The sequence below is a fragment of the Chelonia mydas genome, chromosome 1 (genome assembly GCF_015237465.2).
Source record: "Chelonia mydas isolate rCheMyd1 chromosome 1, rCheMyd1.pri.v2, whole genome shotgun sequence".
Classification (NCBI taxonomy): domain Eukaryota; kingdom Metazoa; phylum Chordata; order Testudines; family Cheloniidae; genus Chelonia; species Chelonia mydas.
In genome coordinates this window covers 31,340,824-31,365,287 of record NC_057849.1, presented here as the reverse complement: position 1 = coordinate 31,365,287, position 24,464 = coordinate 31,340,824, and the positions used below count along the sequence as shown (strand labels likewise).

At 40.0% G+C, this 24,464-nt stretch overlaps 1 protein-coding gene across 2 annotated transcripts in view; it reads right to left on the bottom strand.

Annotated features, from left to right (window-relative positions):
* The window catches only part of CNTN5 (contactin 5), a 970,129-nt gene that overhangs the window by 256,090 nt on the left and 689,575 nt on the right, over positions 1–24,464 (bottom strand). For both annotated transcript variants that reach the window (XM_043529333.1, XM_037889811.2), the window contains one exon: positions 21,866–21,961. In XM_043529333.1, the coding sequence (XP_043385268.1) occupies positions 21,866–21,961 (96 nt within the window). The remainder of the gene's footprint in view (positions 1–21,865; positions 21,962–24,464) is intronic.

The window sequence follows — 24,464 nt, the reverse complement described above, 5'->3', positions numbered from 1 at the left end:
AATGAGTGATGCGTAAGCTGATAAGAGAAAAGAATGAAATAATTTCCTTTGAACCTTCATCTAAATCTGAAACCAGTTAGGCTAGAGCACTTCTGACACTTCTGCATTCCAGCTAGGAAACAGAAGCACCAACCTAGACAGTGTTATGTTTGCATGTTTCCTTCTCACACAGGTGTATTCCCACTAACCTCAGTGTAGTTACTCCTGATTTACACCAATGTAAGGGAAACTCTGGTACCACCATTTCAAATACTCAAGGTGTTTGGCTAAGGTTTATAGAAGCATTTGAACTTTCAGGTGCTTATCCAAATTGAGTTAAATTTTTAAGCTGTCATGGATACATTTCCCACTGTATCTTTGTGCACTCTATGAAGCTCCCCTGCTTTATTATGGCTGGTAAATGAGGCAAACAACTTCTTAGTATAGTTTCAAATGTTCTGATGGTTTGGTACATACAACTTAATGACATTAGATGAAATGGACTAAACTCTGGAAAACTGAATTTCCACAGTAGGCTTTGGCAAAACACTCAACATACACATATGTGCTTCTGTGCAGGAAAACTCTGTAGTACACTCAGGATCTGGGGAACTGAGACTGAGTCCTGGGCAACAGCAGCTAAGTCCTCTAGTCACTCCAACTCTAATTAATTACTCTAGAACAGACCTAGTTAAGAAGAACTGTACCTAATTGATGGGCTGAGGAGAACTAAGAGGATAATTAAGCCATTAGGCAGATGATACAAAAAGCACAGAAAGGACATGGGAAATGGAGGAAGTTGAAAGACAGAAGCTGAGTGCTCCCTAGAACTGTAGGGGTGAAGCTACAGAGTGTATAGGGGTGGTGGAAACCAACACTGTAAATAAACTACACTTGGTGTTTTACCAGCAAAAAAAGGGTCTCTGAGCTCTCTGTGGACCTGAGCAGAAGCAAGAGCAGGTGGGTCCTGCCACACGAACCAACGGTTTTAAGCTGACAGAACTAGATGGTCTTGCAGAAATGATTTTACAAAAAGTTCTCAGGAGGATTACTGCAATTATGGAGAAAGGGGTATACCTTGACATTGATCCATTGTACAAATCTCTCCGATTTCTAACTGTGCAGTCATGGTAGGATGGCTGGAAGATAAAGCAATGGCCTTCAAATCCTGAGCCCTAGATTGATCCCAGTTTGCAAGCCCACAGAAAGTAAAATTTAGGATTCTTCTTTAACCTCGTGGATACTGCTGAAAGTTTCTTGTAAGTCCAGGTAGAATATACCTGTTTTCCTGAAGGTACTAGTATAGCCTACCACTGCAGTGATTTCAATGAAATGTTAAAAGATGACAGTAGCCAACTAAGAGAGTGTGGGAGAGAATCAGCAGCTACCGCATCCCATTTACAAAAAGTTATAGGTTACTTTGTAGGTGCAACTTTTTATTTAAAACATAGGCCCACTAAAATGCTCTTAAAATAATAACCAGGAAAAGATTTATGTTTTACCCAGTCCCACAATCTTTATCCCTAGATCTAATTCTTCTGTATGGATACCTCCCCAGAATATTTTCACATAGGGAATCCCACTATAACAAGGAAAGAAAGAATGCAAAAATCAGCTAAGATAATAGGAGGCTTGGAAGTACGAGAAAAGTTTAAAGGAACTTTAGTTACACTATTTTGAGAGAAGAGAAAGGGATTCCAATAGCTCTATAAAATTACCAGAGAGGGAACAATACACGGACTGGGAAGACCTTTTTGAGCCTGACCAAGAATACATTATAAAGTAATAATGACCTTTCACTAAGGAAGGGCATGTTTACATTAGATATCTTAATAAGCAATTTGGCAATGGAACAGCTTGCCAAGAGAGACTGAAACACCATCCAATGGAAATTGTCAAGAAAAGATGGATAACATAATCAGTGGAACAGTATAGGGGATAACCTACGCTAATAATATTACCTATCTATTATGTAGTTCTTTGTGTCAGTAAAACTCAAAGTACTTTATAAAGGAGGTAACATCCCCATTGTACACATGGATAAACTGAGGCATAGAAACATGTAATAACCAGCAGGTCAAAGCCAAGAACAGACACTCAGTCCTAAGCCACTGGGTGATCCATAGGCCTGAATGCCTCCCCTTAGATGGAGGGGTTGGACTGTGTGACATATGGCATCCCTTTCGCCCTAACTTTTTATTAACACTGCCAGCTGCCACTCTCTCTCTCAGTTAATATCTTTTGTATGCCACTGGGAACAATACATGAGGACATACCTCAGCAACATGGTGGTCTTCTAAGCTACTGTATGCTGCTCCTCACAAAGCCTGTGTCTGCATTAAGAAAACTGGGACCTGTACTTCACCACCAGTCTGATTGCTCCCGTGGTAGCAATGGTGAAAGCTGTAGGGTAGGCAAAATGACCTCAGCCTTTATTTATTCATTTATTTATTTAAAAAATATCCTGTCAGCCAACACTGCTCTGCAGCTCCACTAGTTGGAACAACACCAAAAGCTGTAAGGTAAACAAGCCTCAGGCATTTTTAACACATGAGGTCTAACCTAAATTAGAACAGGGTTAGATGACATGCTGGTAAAAATGCGTGAAACCTGCCTATTCTGCAGCTTTCACTTTTGTTGGCTTTAAATTCCAGGTCTATATTTTCTTACAATAAAAAAGACCAAAAGTAATTTGCACCAGCTTTTATTTCTAACTTTCATGATATATCTGAGCACTAGAGTTGTTACAGTGAATCCGTCTCTAAATTAGGACAAGCTTGTGGTCTGCTATTAAAAGAAAAGAAAAGAAAAGAAAAGAAAAGAAAAGAAGAAAACAATGAGAACATCATTTTCTATTGTTTATCTTTTAGTATCAGACTGAATTTCAAGCACATACGTGCATGTGCCCAAACTTGGGATCAAAATATTTACCAGCTTTGAATAGGTTCAGAATCTAAACCTCACTGCTGGCTAAAAGTGAAATAAGCCAAACTACAATTCTGCATCTAAATACACCATCCCCTAAATTCAGGAGCATCCTAACTTCATGACTGGATGCAACTTCTGCATCTCAAGCCATATTTGTTTTACAAACACAACACTAAGACTGGGTAAATGGTATTCACATACTTCACTTTATTTATGGTTTCAGAAGGGAAGAGCAAGAAGTTTAGTTGAAAACAGAGGCAAGCTCTGAATGTTGCAATATGTAGGAGTGTAAATATACTAAGCTTATTTTTTTTATTTTAATAGCCATCTATTTTATTTTTAATATGACGCCTATGTCAAACATGCAAAGATGATAGAGAGCACTGCCTTGAAATTACAGTCTACAACCAACACAAAACAAACATTTATGTGGATACAATTCATCAACACACACACAGGAGTAAACAAAATAAAAAAGACAGAAAAATTATGAATTATAACGGCAGCTCTAAATTGCCCCTCTCCAAGGATACAAGGCTGAAGCAGTTGTCTGCCAGGAAGCCCTGTTATTTACAAAGTTTTTGGTGTTAATATGATTAAGTCACCATGGTGACAGTAGAGCTGGCATTTCTTTTTATGAATGGCCAGCCTTGTTTACAGAAATCTCTCCCAGGAGCTCTGTATCTGTTTTCAGAAGGTCATTTGGAAAAGCTTTCAAAATGCCCCATTTATTTCCATGTTTTATCACGTTATTTAATGCACCATGTGAGTGAAAATCTGGGTCACTTAGTGATGAAGTAGTGAAAAGAGCAGATCTATCTTCTGCTAAGAAATTTATTAGGTGAAATTTTGTTTACAATCATATCTTTAAATGATTTTAGTAGATCCATTTTCTCTCTGCTTCACAACAGTAATTCCTGACCCTGCTTGACATCTTTCCCATAATGGATAATGCCTGAGACATAACAAATCAGCATATTTGGTGCTGTAACATCATGATTAGATGTATCATCTTTCTGAGGAAGCAATTTTGATTCTGTAACAATGTAAAAAACATGATGTTGTCAAGGTGGGTCAGAAATAGATAAAATCAATTGAGCTACCCACTCCTACGATTGGAAACACCTGAATATTCCCAGGTTTGCCTGATGGCTTTTCTCATGGGAAATTCTTTTTTACCAGAGAAATCATTCAAATTTGGGATATCCTTTGCTTTAATCCTTTAATTACATCAGGCATATGATGTGGTAAATATCATATATATGTGTAATAACTACTGAAAGTCACTTGCACCTGGATCCTTAGCATGTAGTAAATATGATGTTTAAATGATCACTTTTCCATTCTGTAAAGGTAAAACATTCACATGTAACCCTAAATATATTTCCCCTAGAACTATTATTTTACTGTGATTGGGCTTTTATAACCAATGACAAAAAAATCCAATATCCTCTTAGTTGTGTCATCACATCTTGATGCACTGGCATATGAGGACATAACTCCTCAAACATCCAGATGAGTGAATATCTTTTTCTTCTTCAGAACATATGGATTTTCACTGATTACCACAATTCCACAAGATTTCAAACTGATGAACAAACTGACCCCTGATAATGGCCAATCTGGGAGTTTTACCAATTCTGCAGCAGTTGTTTGTTTTTAGACATTCTGCATGGAGAGTGGCCTTTACTATTTATAGCTACAGACAATGTAATGAGGCACTTCAGATGTTAACACTCCCTTAACATTCAACATTGAACAGTATCTAAGCAAAACAAACAAGCATAAAAGCAAGTAAGCGTTCAAATCCTTATTTTACCCAAAGCCTAGTTTTAAACTCTAGCATCAAACTTTCTATTCAACCATGCCATGCACCAATCACAGACCAAGAATGCAATAAGCTACAATCTTTAGCTATTGAGCACACTTCACATCCATGGACTGGAAGGACTCCTATCAGCTAAGATGAATGATAACAGTGGGCTTTTCCCCTGTCCTCCCACAGGAATCCAATTAATAATTTTTGGTGCATTTCTCTGTGCTACTATGGCTTATTACCAATCCTCATTAATCCTCCATGCAAATCTTTAATGAAGGCAATTTATTTGTTGCATCATGATGCACCCACACAGAACCAACAGATATTGTCTATTTATCAACTAGAAATGAAATTGCTTCCTTTCTGCTCTGGGGGTTCTGTATCTATTGCTCACCTGCCTGAACAGAATTCCACCAAACATGTATTTGTCTTTGTTCAGGTTTAATTACTGTGATAAATCTTCAAACGTTTGCTTTCCTGTAACCATTCACACAGACATTAAGGTTTAGCAGATCACCTATTTCAGAGTAACAGCCGTGTTAGTCTGTATTCGCAAAAAGAAAAGGAGGACTTGTGGCACCTTAGAGACTAACCAATTTATCTGAGCATGAGCTTTCGTGAGCTACAGTTCACTTCATCGGATGCATACTGTGGAAATTGCAGAAGACATATATATATATATATATATATATATATATATATATATATATATGTGTGTGTATATAATGTCTTCTGCAATTTCCACAGTATGCATCCGATGAAGTGAGCTGTAGCTCACGAAAGCTCATGCTCAGATAAATTGGTTAGTCTCTAAGGTGCCACAAGTCCTCCTTTTCTTTTTGCAGATCACCTATGAAAGTTTTTCTCCCACCAGTTTCTATCCATTTATGAAAGCTGGTGAACCACATTTTTCTATTTGGCATACGAAAACAAGTAGCTAATTAAGAACACGGATCCTGGATACACTTGATCCCATGTGTATGGTTGCTTCTACTAGGACTAGATAGAAAATAAGATTTCTGTCTCACAAAAAACACCCTGAGTTTTCAACATTTGTTTTCATTCTGCATTGGAAGGAAAAATAGACCTTACCAAAAACTGGGGGGAGGGAGGAGGAATGGTTCGCTGTTCCAGGCCAATGGGGGCTGCTGGAAGCGGCGTGGGCCAAGGGATTTCCCTGGCCAAAGGTTGCCGATCCCTGGGTTAGGGTATTTGTGGGGGATATGGGAAACTCAGGTTCAAGTCTCTGTTCTGCCTGCATAACAGCAGAGACTTAAATCTGTATCTCCCACATCCCAGCTAAGTATCCTAACTGTCTTGCTGTTATGGGGTGGTCCATCCTAGCCCTGGTGAAATGTTCATCAAAACTGATATGTTTCTGCAAAAAAGTTTTGGTTTTGGCTATTCAGCATTTTTGTGGAAAGATTCCTGACCAGCTCTACTTGTTTCCCATTCAAACATACTGACTTCAAAGGGACTACATATCATGTGTAGGTATATGCATGAGCGTGTTGGTCGAGGTGGGTGCTTGATTACTAAGGCAATATGTATGGCTATGATTTTCATTTTTTTAAACTAAAAAAGTCATACTCCTGGTAATCCTTTTCTTTGGATCAAGATATGTTTAGATATGTCAAGAGATCTATAACGTCATGTCATTCAGAAATGTATAAATATTTCATCAAATTTAGACTACCACCATTTTCTATTTAGGGTTGTCTTTATATGCTTTGAAGCTATTAATGGCAGTTATTTAATATCTTTTACATGGGAAAAATATTGTGTACCATGAACTTTTCTTCTTTTTATACTAAAAAAAATCACTGTTCTTATATTTTTCCTGGAAAAATTTTTTTTTTGCTATGATAAGACCACCAACCTTACCAATTACTATCTTCTTCATCATAATAACCACCTATCTCTCAGGGTCACCAAAGAATTTATTTAATGTTTGTAAAGTCCTCTGAAAAATATACATTACAGCATGAGTGCAAAGTATAATTATTATTACCTGGCTTGAATGTTTCAGCACGCTGGCAAAACCTTCAGTATCAGATAACATATTTTTCTCTTATGCTCTGCCTTTTCCCTTTCACTCATCACTTCTTTGTCCCTCAGCCTCTGCTCCTATACTTAACATTTCTGTCGTTTCAATTTCCCCATTTTCCTAGTCTCTCCGTTCCCCTTCCCCCTCTGTTTCTTTGTAGTTTAGTCTCCTGCAGCGATGATCACAGTGAAAAGTCATACTCCACGGTCTTACATGTTGTACACCCAGCACAATGTTGTATAATATGGGAACATAACATTTCAACCACCACAAAGGTGCCAGCAGATTGATATATTTCAATGGTGTAATGCCCAAAAGAGTGAGAAGCCTGAACATGAACTAAAAAGACAATGAAAACAGAGGCACAGAAGACAGCCATGACAGGTTGAATTCCAGCACAGGAGACGCTGAATCATGCCTGAGAAATATCCAAATGCAAAAAACAACATCACGTAACCCTAGTACACTAACAATAATACCTAGGTCTTCTACAGCATTTTTCATCTTTAGATCTCAAAGTGAGATCAGTATCAAATGGGGAAATTGAGATACACAGAAGGAAGTGCTTTGCTGAGGATCACACTGAAAGCTAGTGACTGAACATGGAGCTTGTGAGTCCCACACCATTGCCTAATCCACTAGGCTATATTGCCCCCTGTAAGTGCCCTAGAATGTGTTTCCATTTCCCTTGTATCTATAACCACCAAAAGTATATGGCCTCGTGGAGTTGTATGGATGTACAACTAGGATGATGGGATGTTGTGAGTAGTCTCCCTTGCCCACATTTATATTCCCATTATAAATCTGATCCCTGAATCCTGAAGCAAAATTAGGACTATAAACCATTGTGCACAGCGGTAATGCTTATAACCAGGAAAATCCACAGCTGTTCAGGATGGAAATGGCCTATTAGATCATAGAATCATAGAATATCAGGACTGGAAGGGACCTCAGGAGATCATCTAGTCCAACCCCCTGCTCAAAGCTGGACCAATCCCCAATTAAATCATCCCAGCCAGGGCTTTGTCAAGCCTGACCTTAAAAACCTCAAAGGAAGGAGATTCTACCACCTCCCTAGGTAACACATTCCAGTGCTTCACCACCCTCCTAATGAAAAGGTTTTTCCTAACATCCAGTCTAAACCTCCCCCACTGCAACTTGAGACCATTACTCCTCGTTCTGTCACCTGCTACCACTGAGAACCGTCTAGATCCATCCTCTTTGGAACCCCCTTTCAGGTAGTTGAAAGCAGCTATCATATCCCCTCTCATTCTTCTCTTCTGCACACTAAACAATCCCAGTTCCCTCAGCCTCTCCTCATAAGTCATGTATTTCAGTCCCCTAATCATTTTTGTTGTCCTCCGCTGGATGCTTTCCAATTTTTCCACATCCTTCTTGTAGTGTGGGGTCCAAAACTGGACACAGTACTCCTGATGAGGTGTCACCAATGTTGAATAGAGGGGAACGATCACATCCCTCGATCTGCTGGCAATGCCCCTACTTATACATCCCAATATGCCATTAGCCTTCTTGGCAACAAGGGCACACTCTTGACTCATATCCAGCTTCTCATCCACTGTAACCCACTTGTCCAATTCCTGCATGGTGTTTTTTTCTAGTTTTTAATATCTCAAACAATGAGGCTTTCACCACTTGCCTTTGAAGACAGACATATGTGAACATTTGCACTGGACAATAACATGAAAATAAATTTTAGGGCTCCAAAAGACAGCCTTTGAGTTTCCAAAAAAAATGACAGTACCTCTTTATCACAATTACTAAAGACACTTTAAAGACCCAGTGTGGTGGGAAGGAAGATGCATATCAAAAGTCAGTAATCTGCCTCACAATGCCAATATTGCTGTTCAGCCATATGTAATCAAAAACATCACCAACAGTATTTGACAGTGCAAAACCAGCACTCATCTGGTTTTACATATACGTAATATATACAGCTCAGTCCCTGTTATCAATGTACGTTATGCTGAGCTACTGGAAACCCCGTGAAATGCTTCCATCCATCTTTCACTTGTCACATAACAGTTATTTGGAGATAATACATAGACTTCAGTTGTCTTACTTCCCGCCTAGGGCACTGTCTCATGATTATGATCTGTCCACTCAACCCTTTAGTAATAGCAGTCACAGTGACACCTGATGTGTCACACTGTATATATATATCATGCAGGAAAAAGAGATGCTTTGCCAACTCTCCTTATTTTTTTTTATTTTTATTTTTTGGTTCTAAAAGAAACATTGATATTAATGTAACACTAACCACAAGCCATTCTGCTCCCTCCTGGATTGAGCACTTGTGTGGCCTTGAGAGCATTGATTCAGATTTTCAAGGCCAAACTCATTTTAGAGATGAAGGATGGGCTCGTGGTGAAGTCACTATACTGGTTCAACTCTTGGCACTGCTGGAGACTTCCCGTGTGACTGTGGGGCAGTTTCTTAATCTCTATGTGCCACTGTAAAACATGAATAATAGTTTTTCTTCCTAACACTTGCCTGCATTGGGACTGTAAACAGTCCAGGGCAGAGACTATGACATATTATGTGTGTGTGTGGCACAATAGACTTGGGTTCAATTCCTTCTGTCAGAGATGTACAGTGTGACCTTGAGCAACTCACTTTGGCCAAGATTTTCAAAAGTGATCAGTGATTTTTCAGATGGTGGGCACTTGACACTTTATAAAAATCAGGTAGCTTAATGGAGTCTCAAATTGAGAACCACAAATCTTAGGCACCTAAAATTAGAGCTGCTCAGATTTTTTTTTTTACCAAGATATATTTTCAATAAAATTTCAATGGGCGGGGGGAACCCCTAATAAACAGTGTTTTTTTAAACGTCAAAACATCCCATTATTGTCGGAATAAAAATGTCCAATTTTGGTCTCAAAATGATTTTTCAAAATGAAATTCACTATTTTATATTAAAATATTTCAAAGGTTAAAAAAGTCAAAATTGGAAAAGTTTTGATCAACCCCAAATTAATTGTTTTGGGGATTTTGTTTTATGAGAAATTTTGAAATTGTTTGTTATTGTTCAGTTTCAGAATGAAAAAATTGAAATTGCAGAATTTTCCACAAAACAGAAAATCTGACTCTCATCTCACCTAATATTATTTGTCAATTTTGAAAATGTTGGCCTTAGTCTCTGTGCCTCAGTGTGCCATCTGCAAAATGGGGTTATAGTACTTCTATATAGTACTTCTATATTATAGTATATAATATCTCATGGATATTGGGAGGTTTACGGTTACTGGGGCCTTATAAGCACCTAAAATAGACAAACAATCTCAGCTGGAATTTTTAAGTGTTACAGTATCATATATAATATTAATATATTTTTCAAATTTCCCCATGTGTGTTCAAATTAGGACAGTCCTGTGCATCTTGATGTATACACACATGCACAAACCCCAGTTTGCTTACACACTTGGATAGAGAGTGTTTGCTAGTCCAGGGGTTCTTAACCTTTTTCTTTCTGAGCCCCCAACCCCAAAACACTATAAAAACTCCACAGCCCATTTGTGCCACAACAATTGATTTTCTGCATATAAAAGCCAGGGCTGGTGTTATGGGGTAGCAAGCAAGGCAATTGCCTGGGGTCACATGCCACAAGGGCCCCTGTGAAGTTAAGCTAGTTCAAGCTTCGGCTTCAGCCTCAGGTGGCGGGGCTCAGGGGCCCGAGCTTCAGCCCCATGTCGTGGGGCTTTGTCTTTCTGCACTGGGCCCCAGTGAGTCTAATGCTGGCCCTGCTTGGCAGCGCCCCTGATACCTGCTCGCAGCCCCTGGTTGAGAACCACAGTGCTAGTCGAGCATGCCTGCCTTTGAAAATCTGGGCCATTGTTCTGTATATGGAAGTGAATAGCCACTTTACCAGGACATGCTTTGAATTTGCAAAAGTACCCATAACAACTAAGTAAAATTTTTCATTCAAAACCTACTTGTGGTAAAAAAATGAAGATTTAGTGACACCAAAAGATTTTGTGAGTTTGAGCTGATTTTGCCAAATTGTTCATTTTAGGAGACATAAACCAAAACAAAACAAAATTCTAAAAACCTAACATTTCAATGTTTTGGTTTGAAATTTTTTTTTTTTTACTAAAATATCCTTTAATTTGTAAAAAAAAAAAATAATCCAAAACATTTTAAAGTGGTGGAAATGAAAATGAAACATTTTGTCAAAATAAAATGTTTTGTTTGACCTATAACAATTGTTTAAACTTTTCAAAATTGCCAACAAACTGAAAAATCCATTATTTGCCTAGATCTACCCAAGAGTCAAATAGTATATATTGCTAACATATTGCTATATATTCTCAACCTTTTGGTTGTGACCTATGATCCTTGAAATGCACTCAAGGATAGACACCCCTTCCCTCATGCCATGTTATATGTCACAGCTGCTGCTTACATTCTTGTTCTTCCTGTCTATTCTCCCTCTCAAACCTTTTCTGTGTCTCTTTTCCTTCTTTCTCAACTTACTCTCCTTTCCTTTTTAGTTTTTTATATTTTTGTCCACTATTCCTCTCCTTGTCTTCTAGTGACCAGAAGACAGTGGATGAAAATCTCGGTCCCATTGAAGTCAGTAAGAATTTTGCCAGTGACTTCAGTGGGGCCAGAATTTCACTCAATATGTTCCCTCAGGGTGGGAAAGTGGGAACAGTTCACTGTTTCTGTATTCCTGGGCCACACAGTCTCTTGTGACTGATCTGAGTGCAGTGGAAGTAGAGGAGAGTTGGCTAACTGCTCCTGCAAACATGAATTTGTCCTGTAGTTATCTGCATTTTGGGGCTGCAGCAGGACTAGACTTTTATTGCTAGTTCACCACCTTGTTCCTTTCACATTACTCCATTCTCCTATCCCATTTCTTCACAGTCTAAGCTCTAATTATAATTGCAAAAGAAAAATAATCCCATTAAAATGATATTTTAATACATCTGATAAACAAATGAAATTTCCTTTGCTGTAAGATAACAGCAGCACCTCAACAGAAATTTTATGAGCTTGCTAATGAACTTTTCTAACATTATTTTAACTAAGTTGGAACATAGCATGAAAGCAGAGAAGATAACAACGGGCAAGAAAATTATCTGCAGCATGAATATTATTAATTGTTGCATTGTCAAAAATAACCTACGCCTGCATGGTGACCAAAAGGAAGTGGGTAACGCTCACCGCTCTTTGTTATTGCCACGGAAAACATCTTTTATTGTCACTAGTGCAGGTCTGGCCATAATCCTTTGGACTTGAATCTGAATATTAAAAGACATAGCTATCCAACTTCACCCCAGCCATGCTGAGTTACACCTCTATCACAAATTCAATCTCTCTCTCTTTGTTAAATCCCAGCAATCGTCTTTAAATCATTTATTGTTAAATCCTCACAATCTCCGTCCTATCAGACTTGTCTCAGTTACTATTGTATTGTACAAGGCAGCCCTGGCTGAACTAATGAAAGGCTGGCATTTAAGGAATGTAAGTAGATTTTTTTTAAAAATAAAAACATACCTAAGCCCCACACCCCTCTGTACTGATCTGAAAAGGCCACACCATCTCTGTCTAGAGATCTATGGCCCACCCAACACTGTGACTTTTATCCTTACAACATCCCTGGGAGGTATGGAATTATTAACCTCATTATACAGGGATCTTGTCCAAGAAGTCCATAGCTGAGCTGGGAATTGAACCCAGTCTCCTGACTGCCTTCAAAAAGTGCCTGAGCGGAATCCTATCCACTGGGTCAAGCTTCCTACCACCACCACATCTCTCCTTAATACCCACCTATGCCACAACGCCTATAGAAAGGAATCAGTTCATCACTGTGAGGTTGAGGTTGGTTGTCAAGTATATTACATTTCTAAAGAACCCTATTGGTGTCATTCCTATTAAATCCTATAAGACTATTCCACAAGGGTAGAGAAACATGCAGGGAAAGAACTAGTCTCTGAAGTATTAAAAATAAATCATTTATCACCTCCTCTCCCCCTCCTCCTCTTATCTTACACTTCCTCTTGTTCCAGCTATCTTATCGGCATTATATTTGTGGCTTCCTCTCCTTAGCTATATTGATTTACTCTCTCTCTCCTACTTTTCCATAGTGTGCACTGGAGAGGCTGCCGAGGATTAATTAATTTTTTCCCCATAGCGTGAACCATTAAACTGAAAAATCTTTAACTGACATGTTTTTGAGATTATATTGTCCTACCTGTCACTTTAGCACAGCAACAGACCTAAATGGTAACAGACATCTAGAAATAAGAATATGGAGGTTGGGTCAATTTGTTCCTTTTGTAACAATTCTTACATCACTTAACTATTATGTAATGTGTATATTCTCACTCTTGAATTAAGGTTGGAAATATTTTAAAACATCAAACAGCTTGTAATATGAAAAGTTTCACAACACTATTGACTAGTTACCAACTTAAACTAGCAACTTTACTCTTATAGTACTTGTTACAGGAATAAATGTGATGGAATAAATACAGATTTCAATTTAAATCTGGCAGGATCATTTTGTCTAGTTTAATTACTGGGTTGAAGAGTTTCTGCTAGTTATATCTAATTTACAAAACACCATGATCCTAGGACATTTTAGTAACAGGTTAGTAATTTGTCCCTAGGGAAAAAGAGTTTTCCCATTACAGAAACTTTCCATTATTACTGTCCCATTTTTCAGAATCCAGACAAGTAGACATGTATGGTAGATGCCTGAAAGGCAATAACGCATGAGTTTGGGAGCAAAATTTTTCAGTGCATTTTTAAATTAATTAATTTGTCTTGCTTTCTCCCTCTTTCCCTTAGTCTTTTCACTTATAATTTGATTCCCTGGAACTGGCAGCTGGTGTAATACTTGCTGACATTAGTGAGAGTCTGACACAGTAGCATATGTCCCTAAAGCAGAACCCTGTCAATGCTGCCCATGCACCCAGCATCATGTACCACTTAATTGGGCAAGGTCAGCCAGTTTTCCCGGTCTAGGTTCCTTGCTTCCTGAGGGGGAAAATAGTTCCAATGAATGATCCACCAGATCTAAGTCCACTAAACTTTTGGTGCTTGTTACAACTTTTATTTTTCTTGATGTACGAATTGTGGAGTGGTGATGAAACAACAATGAACAGTGCTAACTCCTGGAGAAGCTGTGCGGAACACAGCAAAATACAAGTTCCTTGAGAGACTTTACTGAAAGTGGATCAATTGTATATTTGTTTTCATTAATTTAACTTCTTTGTTCTCTTAGTTTATAATGTTTATTTTAAACGTTCAAAATTATCTGTGAAGAAAGTGTAAGTGAACAATAATCATTTATTTATATTTATCCCATTCAAATATTGCTTAAGAGTCTGGGCATATTCTTATAATTAAAACATAATTAAAATCTAGTAAGCAAACACTGCCAACAAATTGGGAGTATCTAGACCAGTCCCCTGAATAATCATAATTTGCCAGAGTTGTATCCTATAGAAAATTCTAGAATCGCTAATAATTTAAATTTGACAACCACGAACACACACATTGCCTTCACAAGACTGAGGAGGAGAAAACAAAGAAATGCCCAAGGGAGATCGACAGCAAAATTACTGATAATGAATTAAGCAATGAAAGGGACACAACAGAAGGAAAGATGATGCAACTAATCCTGTTAGTTGATTCCATAGTGAGGAACCTGAGCTGAAACATCAATCTGGTGCCCAGATAAAGAACACAAATTGGCATGGTTCCTCCAGGGTGCCAAAATAAATGATGCCACAATAAGGATTCTGGACGCTTCCACTAACGGAGGCCCACATGGGAACAAGCAAACATCACTAGTGAGCGAAAGTTCAATGTGATCAACAGTCACCTCAGGACCTGTTTAAAGAATTGAAGATGAGGGTGTCAGAGGTTATTTCAGAGATGCTTCTACTCAGTGCTGCAAGTGGAATCCATTTCTTACCTATGGGGTGGGGGGGGGGCACATGACCTCCTCACATTACCCTCCACATGACTCCTCCCCACCCCGCCCCCAGCCTGGGGTCCCCATGCTTTCCCCATCCCTTCCCCATGATCCACCTTCCTTACCTGGGGAGGGAAGGCTTCGTCCTCCTCCCACTGCACCGGAGACTTTGGAACCGCAGCGGGGAAAGGAGCAGAACATGGGGCCACCGGGAGGCCCCACCCCCGCAGCTCCTCCAGCGCGGCTGCTGTACCGCCCCCAGCCCCACCCCCAGCCCTGTCCTCCGGTGGGGCTTCAGTACAGACAGAGGAGACAGAGGGCTAGGGGTGGTACAGCTGCGCCGGAGGAGCTGCCGGCATGGGGCCACCCAGCAGCCCCATGTTCTGCTCCTCCTGTATCTTTCTGGTACGTCGTACCAGCTATAAATATCTTGCTGGGATGGCATACTGGACCGGACCGCCCTACTTGCACCGCTGCTTCTACTAAGAAATGTGAGTGAGGAGAAAAGGTTGATACTGGAGACCAACTAAGGAGGTTATGGGGAGAATTTTGATTCAGGCTAGTTTGTTTTCTGTTTTAATATTAGCATAACAACTAGAAAAAGAAGTTAACAGTTTAGAGCCAACGCCTGTCCTGGCTAGAGCTAAAAGGACTCTGAGAGTTGCACCTTCTGCAGGAGTCCTGGCAGCTAGAGAAAGATTACATAGGGATGCCTGATGGATGTGCAGTGGTATATTTTCTACTGCTGCAAGGAGGAGCTATACACATCACTACTGCATGCTGCTGGCTGAAGTGCTCCACCTAGCCCATTCAGATGCAATGCATGGGCCAGGGGTTTTGTGTGTGCTAGAGAGAGATCCTATGGTCAGGTCAGAATTGAAAACATGCTACCGCTATGACCATAAGCGGTATAACCTGTACTGGTCAACGCCAAGTGCTGGGCAGCGGTTAATTAACCCAGAAACCTCAGAAAGTGCCAATGGCTTTGGGCTGATGAGAGCCTGAGGAGGGCAGTGGAATCGTTGAGGGAGGAAATGCCATCAAAAGGTGGATGAGCAAATTCACTCCGTGTTTTTGCCCACAACATCCACACAGGGCAGATTGGGCCCTTCAGCTGTGGCTGATAACCAATCTAGGAGTGAAGCCTCGTTGTTTGCATGGGAGAGGAAAGACTCATGACTTTGTCTATGTGCTGTTGTTCTCTCCTAGATGCAAGATCTAGTCTATAAGGTCTGCACAGTACAATTAATCATCCAGTATTAAAGCAATATAAAAGCAGGAAGGAACTGGAACAAAATTACAATCTCATACAGTAGGATCACATACCTAATCATAATACAATCAATATTCGGCAAGCAAACACAGAAATAGAATTGGTCTGGAGTGGTGAAGTCCATAGCTAGTTAGCCTAAAGGTAAAGTTAGAGATTTGGACTCAGGAGACCAAGTTCAATTCCTTACTCAGCTGTGGACTTCCTGTGTGACCTTGAGCGAGTTAATTAGCCTCTCTGTGCCTCAGTTCCCCATCTGTAAACTGCAGATAATAATACTTTGCTACCTCGAAAGGGATATTGTAAAGATAAAAAGATTAAGAAGGAGTCAAATACTATCATAATGGGGACTACGTAAGTACCAAAGATTGTGTTTCAGCCCTGCAGAGAGACAGGCCTGTGCCAAGAAGCTCATAACTGGGTATGAACATCCCCAAAGTACAGCACAGCTGGATTTAATGTCCCAGCTCTGGCCAATCTTCACTCAGTAGTTTCAATTTTAAGGCAAACTTTATTTTCAAATCCATTTTGCGGAGTCTGAGCAGTTCTAAGAAGCTGTTTTCTGTGAATTTTCAAAGTTCTCAATACAGAGCAGATGAGTGCAATTTTCTTTTAATGTTATTTGAAGTGACTTTTTGTAGTTTATATGAGGTAGGGGCAAGGGTAGCCATTTAGTACATATAAGAATTCAAGCTAAAACTCCCAGCCCTTAAGATAAAAAGGTTCTCATTTTCTTTTAGTGACTTGCCAGGTTAGCAAAACACTCTATGCAGATATCGAAAAAAGATGCATGAAAAATACTATGACTGGCATTAATCATCTACTGTGAAACATTTCCCATAGAAGCTACTGCCTTTGTAATACTGAAAGAAAAGCATAAAAAGATGCAGTTTATGGCACTGTTTCCAAATAGGGAAAAACTAGATCTGTCCTTTAGAAAAGATATAAAAGTAACAATTTAACATCTTTCAGAGTAGCAGCTGTGTTAGTCTGTATCCGCAAAAAGAAAAGGAGTACTTGTGGCACCTTAGAGACTAACAAATTTATTTGAGCATAAGCTTTCATGAGCTACAGCTCACTTCATCGGATGCATTCAGTGGAAAATACCGTGTGGAGATTTATATACCTAAAGAACATGAAACAATGGGTGTTACAATGCACACTGTAATGAGAGTGATCAGGTAAGGAGAGCTATTAACAGCAGGAGAGCAGGGGGGGAAAAGCCTTTTGTAGTGATAATCAAGGTGGGCCATTTTCAGCAGTTGACAAGAACATCTGAGGAACGGGTGGTGGGGGGGAGGAATAAACATGGGGAAATAGTTTTACTTTGTGTAATGACCCATCCACTCCCAGTCTTTATTCAAGCCTAAATTAATTGTAGCCAGTTTGCAAATTAATTCCAATTCAGCAGTCTTTCGTTGGAGCTGTTTTTTAAGTTTTTTTGTTGAAGAATTGCCACTTTTAGGTCTGTAATCGAGTGACCAAAGAGATTGAAGTGTTCTCCGACTGGTTTTTGAACGTTATAATTCTTGACGTCTGATTTGTGTCCATTTATTCTTTTACGTAGAGACTGTCCATTTTGACCAGTGTACATGATGGCTAGTGGCGATCACCTTCAGCCACCAACTAAAACCTCTCCAACACATCTTCAAAGATCTACAACCTATCCTGAAAGACGACCCATCACTCTCACAGATCTTGGAAGACAGGCCAGTCCTTGCTTACAGACAGCCCCCCAACCTGAAGCAAATACTCACCAGCAACCACACACCACACAACAGAACCACTAACCCAGAAACCTATCCTTGCAACAAAGCCCGTTGCCAACTGTGTCCACATATCTATTCAGGGGACACCATCATAGGGCCTAATCACATCAGACACACTATCAGAGGCTCGTTCACCTGCACATCTACCAATGTGATATATGCTATCATGTGCCAGCAATGCCCCTCTGCCATGTACATTGGTCAAACTGGACAGTCTCTACGTAAAAGAATAAATGGACACAAATCAGATGTCAAGAATTATAACATCCAAAAACCAGTCGGAGAACACTTCAATCTCTCTGGTCACTCGATTACAGACCTAAAAGAGGCAATTCTTCAACAAAAAAACTTAAAAAACGGACTCCAACGAGAGACTGCTGAATTGGAATTAATTTGCAAACTGGATACAATTAACTTAGGCTTGAATAAAGACTGGGAGTGGATGTGTCATTACACAAAGTAAAACTATTTCCCCATGTTTATCCCTCCCTCCCCCGCCCCCCACTGTTCCTCACACATTCTTGTCAACTGCTGGAAATGGCTCACCTTGATTATCACTACAAAAGGTCCCCCCCCCCCCCCCCCCCCCCCCCCCCCGGCTCTCCTGCTGGTAATAGCTCACCTTACCTGATCACTCTCGTTACAGTGTGTATGGTAACACCCATTGTTTCATGTTCTCTATGTATATAAATCTCCCAGCAATTTAACATCTGTATAGCTGTTATGTGGAAAGACTGTAAAAGCAGCATCCTTTGCAGATGGCAATATCCCTTTGAGGCAGGAAGAAGCATGCATCTGCTTTTCACGTTCACAGAATGTAGTACGTAAAGACTGCTCTAATTTTAACAATGAGAATACACATTGTCTATTAAGTAGATATTAAAAGCTTTGAATAAAAGCATTAAAAGGGCCAACTGAAAGCATTAATTCTGCAGGGGAAAAATGTAAATAAGGATAAAATCTTCCATTCATTTTTAATCTCACTATAGTGAGCCTTGTAATTAAGACAATTAAATGACTTAATAAAGTCCCATATTTACATGCTTCAGAAAGTCACAATAAAGAATCATACTATTGTCCATAGAAAAAATTCAGCAAAGGCCTCTTAAAATAGACTCACTGAACAAAGGCTGTCATTTCAGGAGACTGAAACTGATGAGCATCTATCAGCGAGAGTTAACATAAGAGGGCACATGGAGGGAGAGGAACTAGTTTATCTAGGCAGGATGGCCACACCAGGTGAGAGAGCAATTACATATTTTGAGTTAATTGTCAAAGCTGCTGGAGAGGGATAAACTGAAATGGTGTAGGGAGTCCTCTGAAGACGTAGGAAGTATTATCCTGGGAATGATGGCCTAAAAAGAGTCCATCAGTATAGTTTTGTCTTCAGAAGGAATGTATGTATCCAAAATCAGTTTCCTGATATTTTTTTTCATTTCAATATGTGGGGAAGGTACCCCGACAGAAAAAAAACTCTTTCCCATCCTGATAGCCTGAGAAAGATTCATTTCATTTTGCCATTCAGTGATCTCCTGTGAAAGCAACCCTGAAAAATGGACTTGTTAATGCAAGTCAAAACTCAGCATCATTCTCCGGCCCTCTGACTTTGCTCAACATCCCACACAGGTTTATGGTGCTGCAGTTGGTAACTTTATTTTAGAGGGGTATTTTGTGCTCATTTCATATGGAAATTATTTGGAACAAGAAACTGTACAACTAATCACATGATTTATTTAAAAACACATTTCATTTTCTTCATTTTTGTTTCTTTGGGGTTTTTTAATCATCATCATCATCATCCCTGGATAACACATCAAAGCAAAAATATATTAATTACCAGAATAACCTATATGAATATGAAAAAGACTCTGTGATTACATTGCAAAGCCCTCTGGAAAGAAATGTGTAGTATTTTTATCAATTGTTCAGCAGTCCTGTTTGGAGATTGGCAAGCAGTTGATAAAAAGCATTCCCTACCAACTGGTGCCTTGCACAATAGCTCAGACTTGTCTGAAGGAACTAGTAACCTGTGTGTTATTTAATCACACTTACTTTTTCTCATATGTGAAAACAAGTTACATTCATAAACCAGTATTTCTTTCATCCCTGTTCTTCACAGTCATTTGTGCCCTGCCACTACAATACCGTCACTGGCTTTAAAGGACCCAAGTGCAATCCTTATTCATGCTGGTGAGCAGTTACTCAAGCGAGCAGTCCCACTAACTTAAGGATGGAGAAGTAGGACCTTTTTGTTGGAGGCATTGCTTAAGAGGATGTGGGGAGTGATTAGATTTGACATTCCACCTCAGACCTTTGTCTCCTACCCTGAGCCGGGATCAGCTGCTAGTCCCAGCTGGGCTGGAGGCAGGAGAGGATGGAACTTCCCCTTCTCCTTCAAGGAGTGGCTGGAGCTGTGTCGGCCCACCCCCAGAAGCCTCCCCCAGCTGCAGGAAGCTCAGCTTTCTGCCCTGCTTCCTGCCCCCATCGCTCCGCAGCTGAGGGCAGTGGGGTCACTGTTTGGGTAGCTGCTCCCCATCCACCCAACCCCCGTGCATCTGGACCTCCCATACCCAGACACCCTGGCTAAGCCTCACCCTGTACATTCAGAACCCCCCTCGCCCTTCATATTCGAACCCCACTGCACTGAACCTCAACCCTGGCATCTGGAGCCCCCCTGCACCTAGACCCCCTGCCTCCGGACTCCCACACCTGCAGCCATACCACGCCCCCACTGAGCTCCCTGCACTCAAACACCCACCCTGATGAGTTCCACCCTCCTGCACCACCCTGAGCCTGCACATCCAGATGCCCATGCCACTGACACTGACACTAAACTAGCTGCATCCAGATCCCCACCAAGCCCCACTCCCCCAGCACCTAGATCCCCCTGCAGAGACCCCCAAACCCAGACCCCTCCGCTGAGCCCCAACCACTTTCATCTAGTAGCCCCTGCAGAGTCCCATTACTCCTGCACTTGGAAAGTGCCCCCACGAGACTCTGTGCATCCAGATCCCCTCACACATAGACCCCCCACTGAGCTGCCTGCACCCAGATTGTCCCACACAGAATCTCACCCCACACCTGGATCCCCCCACACTGAGTCCTTCCACACTTGGATCCTGCCTGCTTGAGACTGCCTGCCCAACACCTGGTGCACCTGGTGCAGAGGCGCAGGCCCCAGGGTGTTTCTGGGGCAGGCCCAGGACTTGTGCTCTGTCAGGGTCAGATGCAGCCTTACCACTGAGTCTGTGTCCTGAGGGTGGAGGGAGGAGTGGCTGCAGGGTGATTTCCCATCTTCATACAGCCAGTGGCCTGTCCTCCCCACTGCCATGCTGGAACCTCTGCATTTATTGATAAATACGACTTGCAGAATTTTAAAATATTGTGCACAGAATTTTTATTTTTTTGGCGCAGATGCCCTCAGGAGTAACTCTTAACACCTGTGCCATTCTCCAGGAATTACCCCTGAATATACAGTGTGTACTGTACTGAATATACAGTGTCAGACTTTCTATAAAAATTATTTACCCAATCGCACACTCTCTGCAGGAGAATGAGTTTGAGAAGGAAAAACGTAACCACGTTGGCATTTTTCTAAGCTTTTTTTTGGAAAGTGTCAGATGGATCCGTTTCTTGGGATTTATGATTATTTCTGACTTCTAGCAATGATGCTGTTGTGCTGGAAACAAAGCTATGCAGCAAGGGAATGCAACCAAAATCATGGCTGTACTAGTCAAAACAAAAGTCAATTTGTATTCAACAACTGTATCTCAGCACTGACATTTGGAAGAAATTTTTGAAGGCTTCTAAACCCTAAAAGAAATGACCTTCTGTGACCCAAAGGCAGCATATTACTCACTGGTGTTATGAAGACTATTGCTGTTACAGTCAACAGGAATAGTGGGAATAGGACAATCTTATCCCAGAAACCCTGCCTACTCAATGGCATTTACAGTATATGATCTTTATTTACTCCTTTGGTACTCCAAGAACTGTCAGCAGAACTGTGCATATTTCACCTTTCAAGTTTTAGTCAAACATGTTCGAAAATAATGAGCAGACACTAAAACAGAGCAGTATCAATACAAAATGAAGCCTACTGTACCTGGTGAATGAAGTGGAGGAGAGCACATCAGAACAACCCCTTGACCTTCACGTACTGAGACTGCGCTTCTTGTCCGGCCACTAAAATTTCCCAGATCTGTCAACATAACACAACATTTTAGTTGCATGGAGAGGGAAGTTATTTAATTTTGCTACTAATGTGATTTACACTTTATTTCTTTTTACAATGCTGACAGTGCCTTATTTTCATTTCTTAATCTACGACAGGAGGGTCTTTAAAAATAAATCTATTTCTACTGCCAAGATTTTTACATTACTTTAATACTGTTTATTGCTCCTCACCGTGCATGGATATGGTGTAAGTGGAAAAGTATTAGGCAGTGTACCATTTATAACAGACATTTAATAACTCTTTTATTTCTTTTTACCATTTCCTCTTTATTGATTTCCTTCACTGATAAAAGACTTTCATGCATAGAAAAAGAGAAATAAAGGTGAAGAGGCTGCCTTGTGTCTAATCTGCAGCCTATAGAGGGTTGTTAATGTGTCATCCAAATAATATTGTGTACAATACATTGTTATAAGTGGGGAGGAGAATCCGCTTCCATGGCTCTATAAGCAAATCTGCTATATAGCAGGTTTATTTTTAATACTCTTTCCCATATAGTTTCTCCAGGATCCAAGACATAATCCAGTTTTGGGTAACTACATTTTGCCTTCCTAAATTTCTCCCAGCAACTGAAATTGAATTAGGTATATTTCACGTCCCCCACTAAACTTTTGAGTGAAGCTGCAGGGCCTGACGATGAAGAGAGCTGATTGAAACTCACTATTTCTGATTCACGGAAAATGTCAACATTTTAAATATTTTTCTGTTACAAATCGGAATGAAAGCAAGATTTTTCAAAATATTTTGCAAAACAAGCATCCTGTAAATTTTTGTCATTTTGGAAAAGTTTTGTTTCATAACATTTTGAAATTTTGCTTAGATTTTTTTTCATTTTATATTATTTTTTAACATTAATAGCACATAAGTAATAATGGATAGTATGCACACTTCTTGTGAGGTCATCATATAACAGAGTTGAAATAGTCTATTAGTTTTATTTTATCGTTCATATTATAAAGGGCATCTGCTAGTACTGATGAGTGCAGTTGTCAGTCAGGGTTAATAATGATGGAAACATGTTATCTTCTTTTCTAGATCAATGTGTCTCCTATTTGTATCAAACTGTTTCATTACAAAACAAACATAAATAATGACAATAATATGAAAATTAACACCAAAAAATCATAACATAAAATTTAAAACACAATTTTGAAATTTGAAACAACTTTGAAATTTTCCAAAACAATTTTGTTTCCAAAATGAAAGATATGTCATTCTGAAATATTTCCCTTCCATCGGAAATGTTGTTGAAATATAATTTCTTTAAAAAGTTTGGTTTTGTTGAAACAACTTTTTCTGATGAAAACCTGTTCTGATGAAAATATTATGACCAGCTCTAGTTATGAATAGCTTATATTTATATGCTGCCTTTCATCCAGAAGATCTGACTCCTCCTTGAATCACAGGGGCCTTTAGAGCTGGATCTAGAGTCAAACTTCATGGTTATGCCCTCACTTGAATATTTACAGGAAAGGAACTAGGGCAGATTTGTTGTCTTGGGGTCATATTTGAACCATTAGTCATCGTGGAGTCTCAAGTGACAAACATCCTATGTGTACCGTTATTTGCCTGTGGTTGATCTGAAGGCTATGAACATTTCTCTCTGATGTTGATCATGGCTAGATTACTGCAATATATTCAGGATACGCTCAACGAGGACTCAGAAGCTTCCACTGCTGCAGAATGAAGTTCCTGAACATAGGAGTATAATGAGTCAGAAGAAGTATTTGTCATATGGGGCTCAATGATCTATTGAAGCACCTATTCACTTATGGGTATAGATCAAGGTATTGGCTATTATCTCCAGAGAATTTAACTGTCTGGGATCCAGTTATCTGAGTGATGATTTCTCAAAGTATGACCTAACAAGGGAGGTGGATTTCAGAGAGTTCTCCATCAGGTGCTCCATAGACTCCTAAACTTTAAGGCCAGAAGGGACTGTGATGATCATCTAGTGTCAGTGGTAATCAATTATTTTTGTTAAGATCCAAATTTCTTGGTCAAGGTATAGTCAGATTCCAGAGAAAATAATACAAAAATAATAACAATAATGACAATAATAAGGAAATAAAAAGATTTTGTGGTCCATTCAAAAGCATCTGGCAGTCCGGATTTGGCCTGTAGTCCACCTGTTGACTACCCCGACTCTAGTCTGACCTCCTGCACATTGCAGGCCACAGAACTTCACCCATCCACTGCTGCAATAGGCCCATAACCTCTGACTGAGTTACTGAAGTCCTCAAATCTTGATTTAAAGACTTCAAGTTATGGAAAATCCACCATTTACTCTAGTTCACATCACCAAGTGACCCACGCCCCAGGCTGCGGAGAAAGGGGCTTTGCCAATCTGACTTGGGGGAATTCCTTCTTGACCCCAAATACGGTAATCAGTGAGACCCTAATCATGTGGGCAAGACCCACCAGCCCGACACCTGGGAAAGAATTCTCTGTAGTAACTCAGAACTCTCTC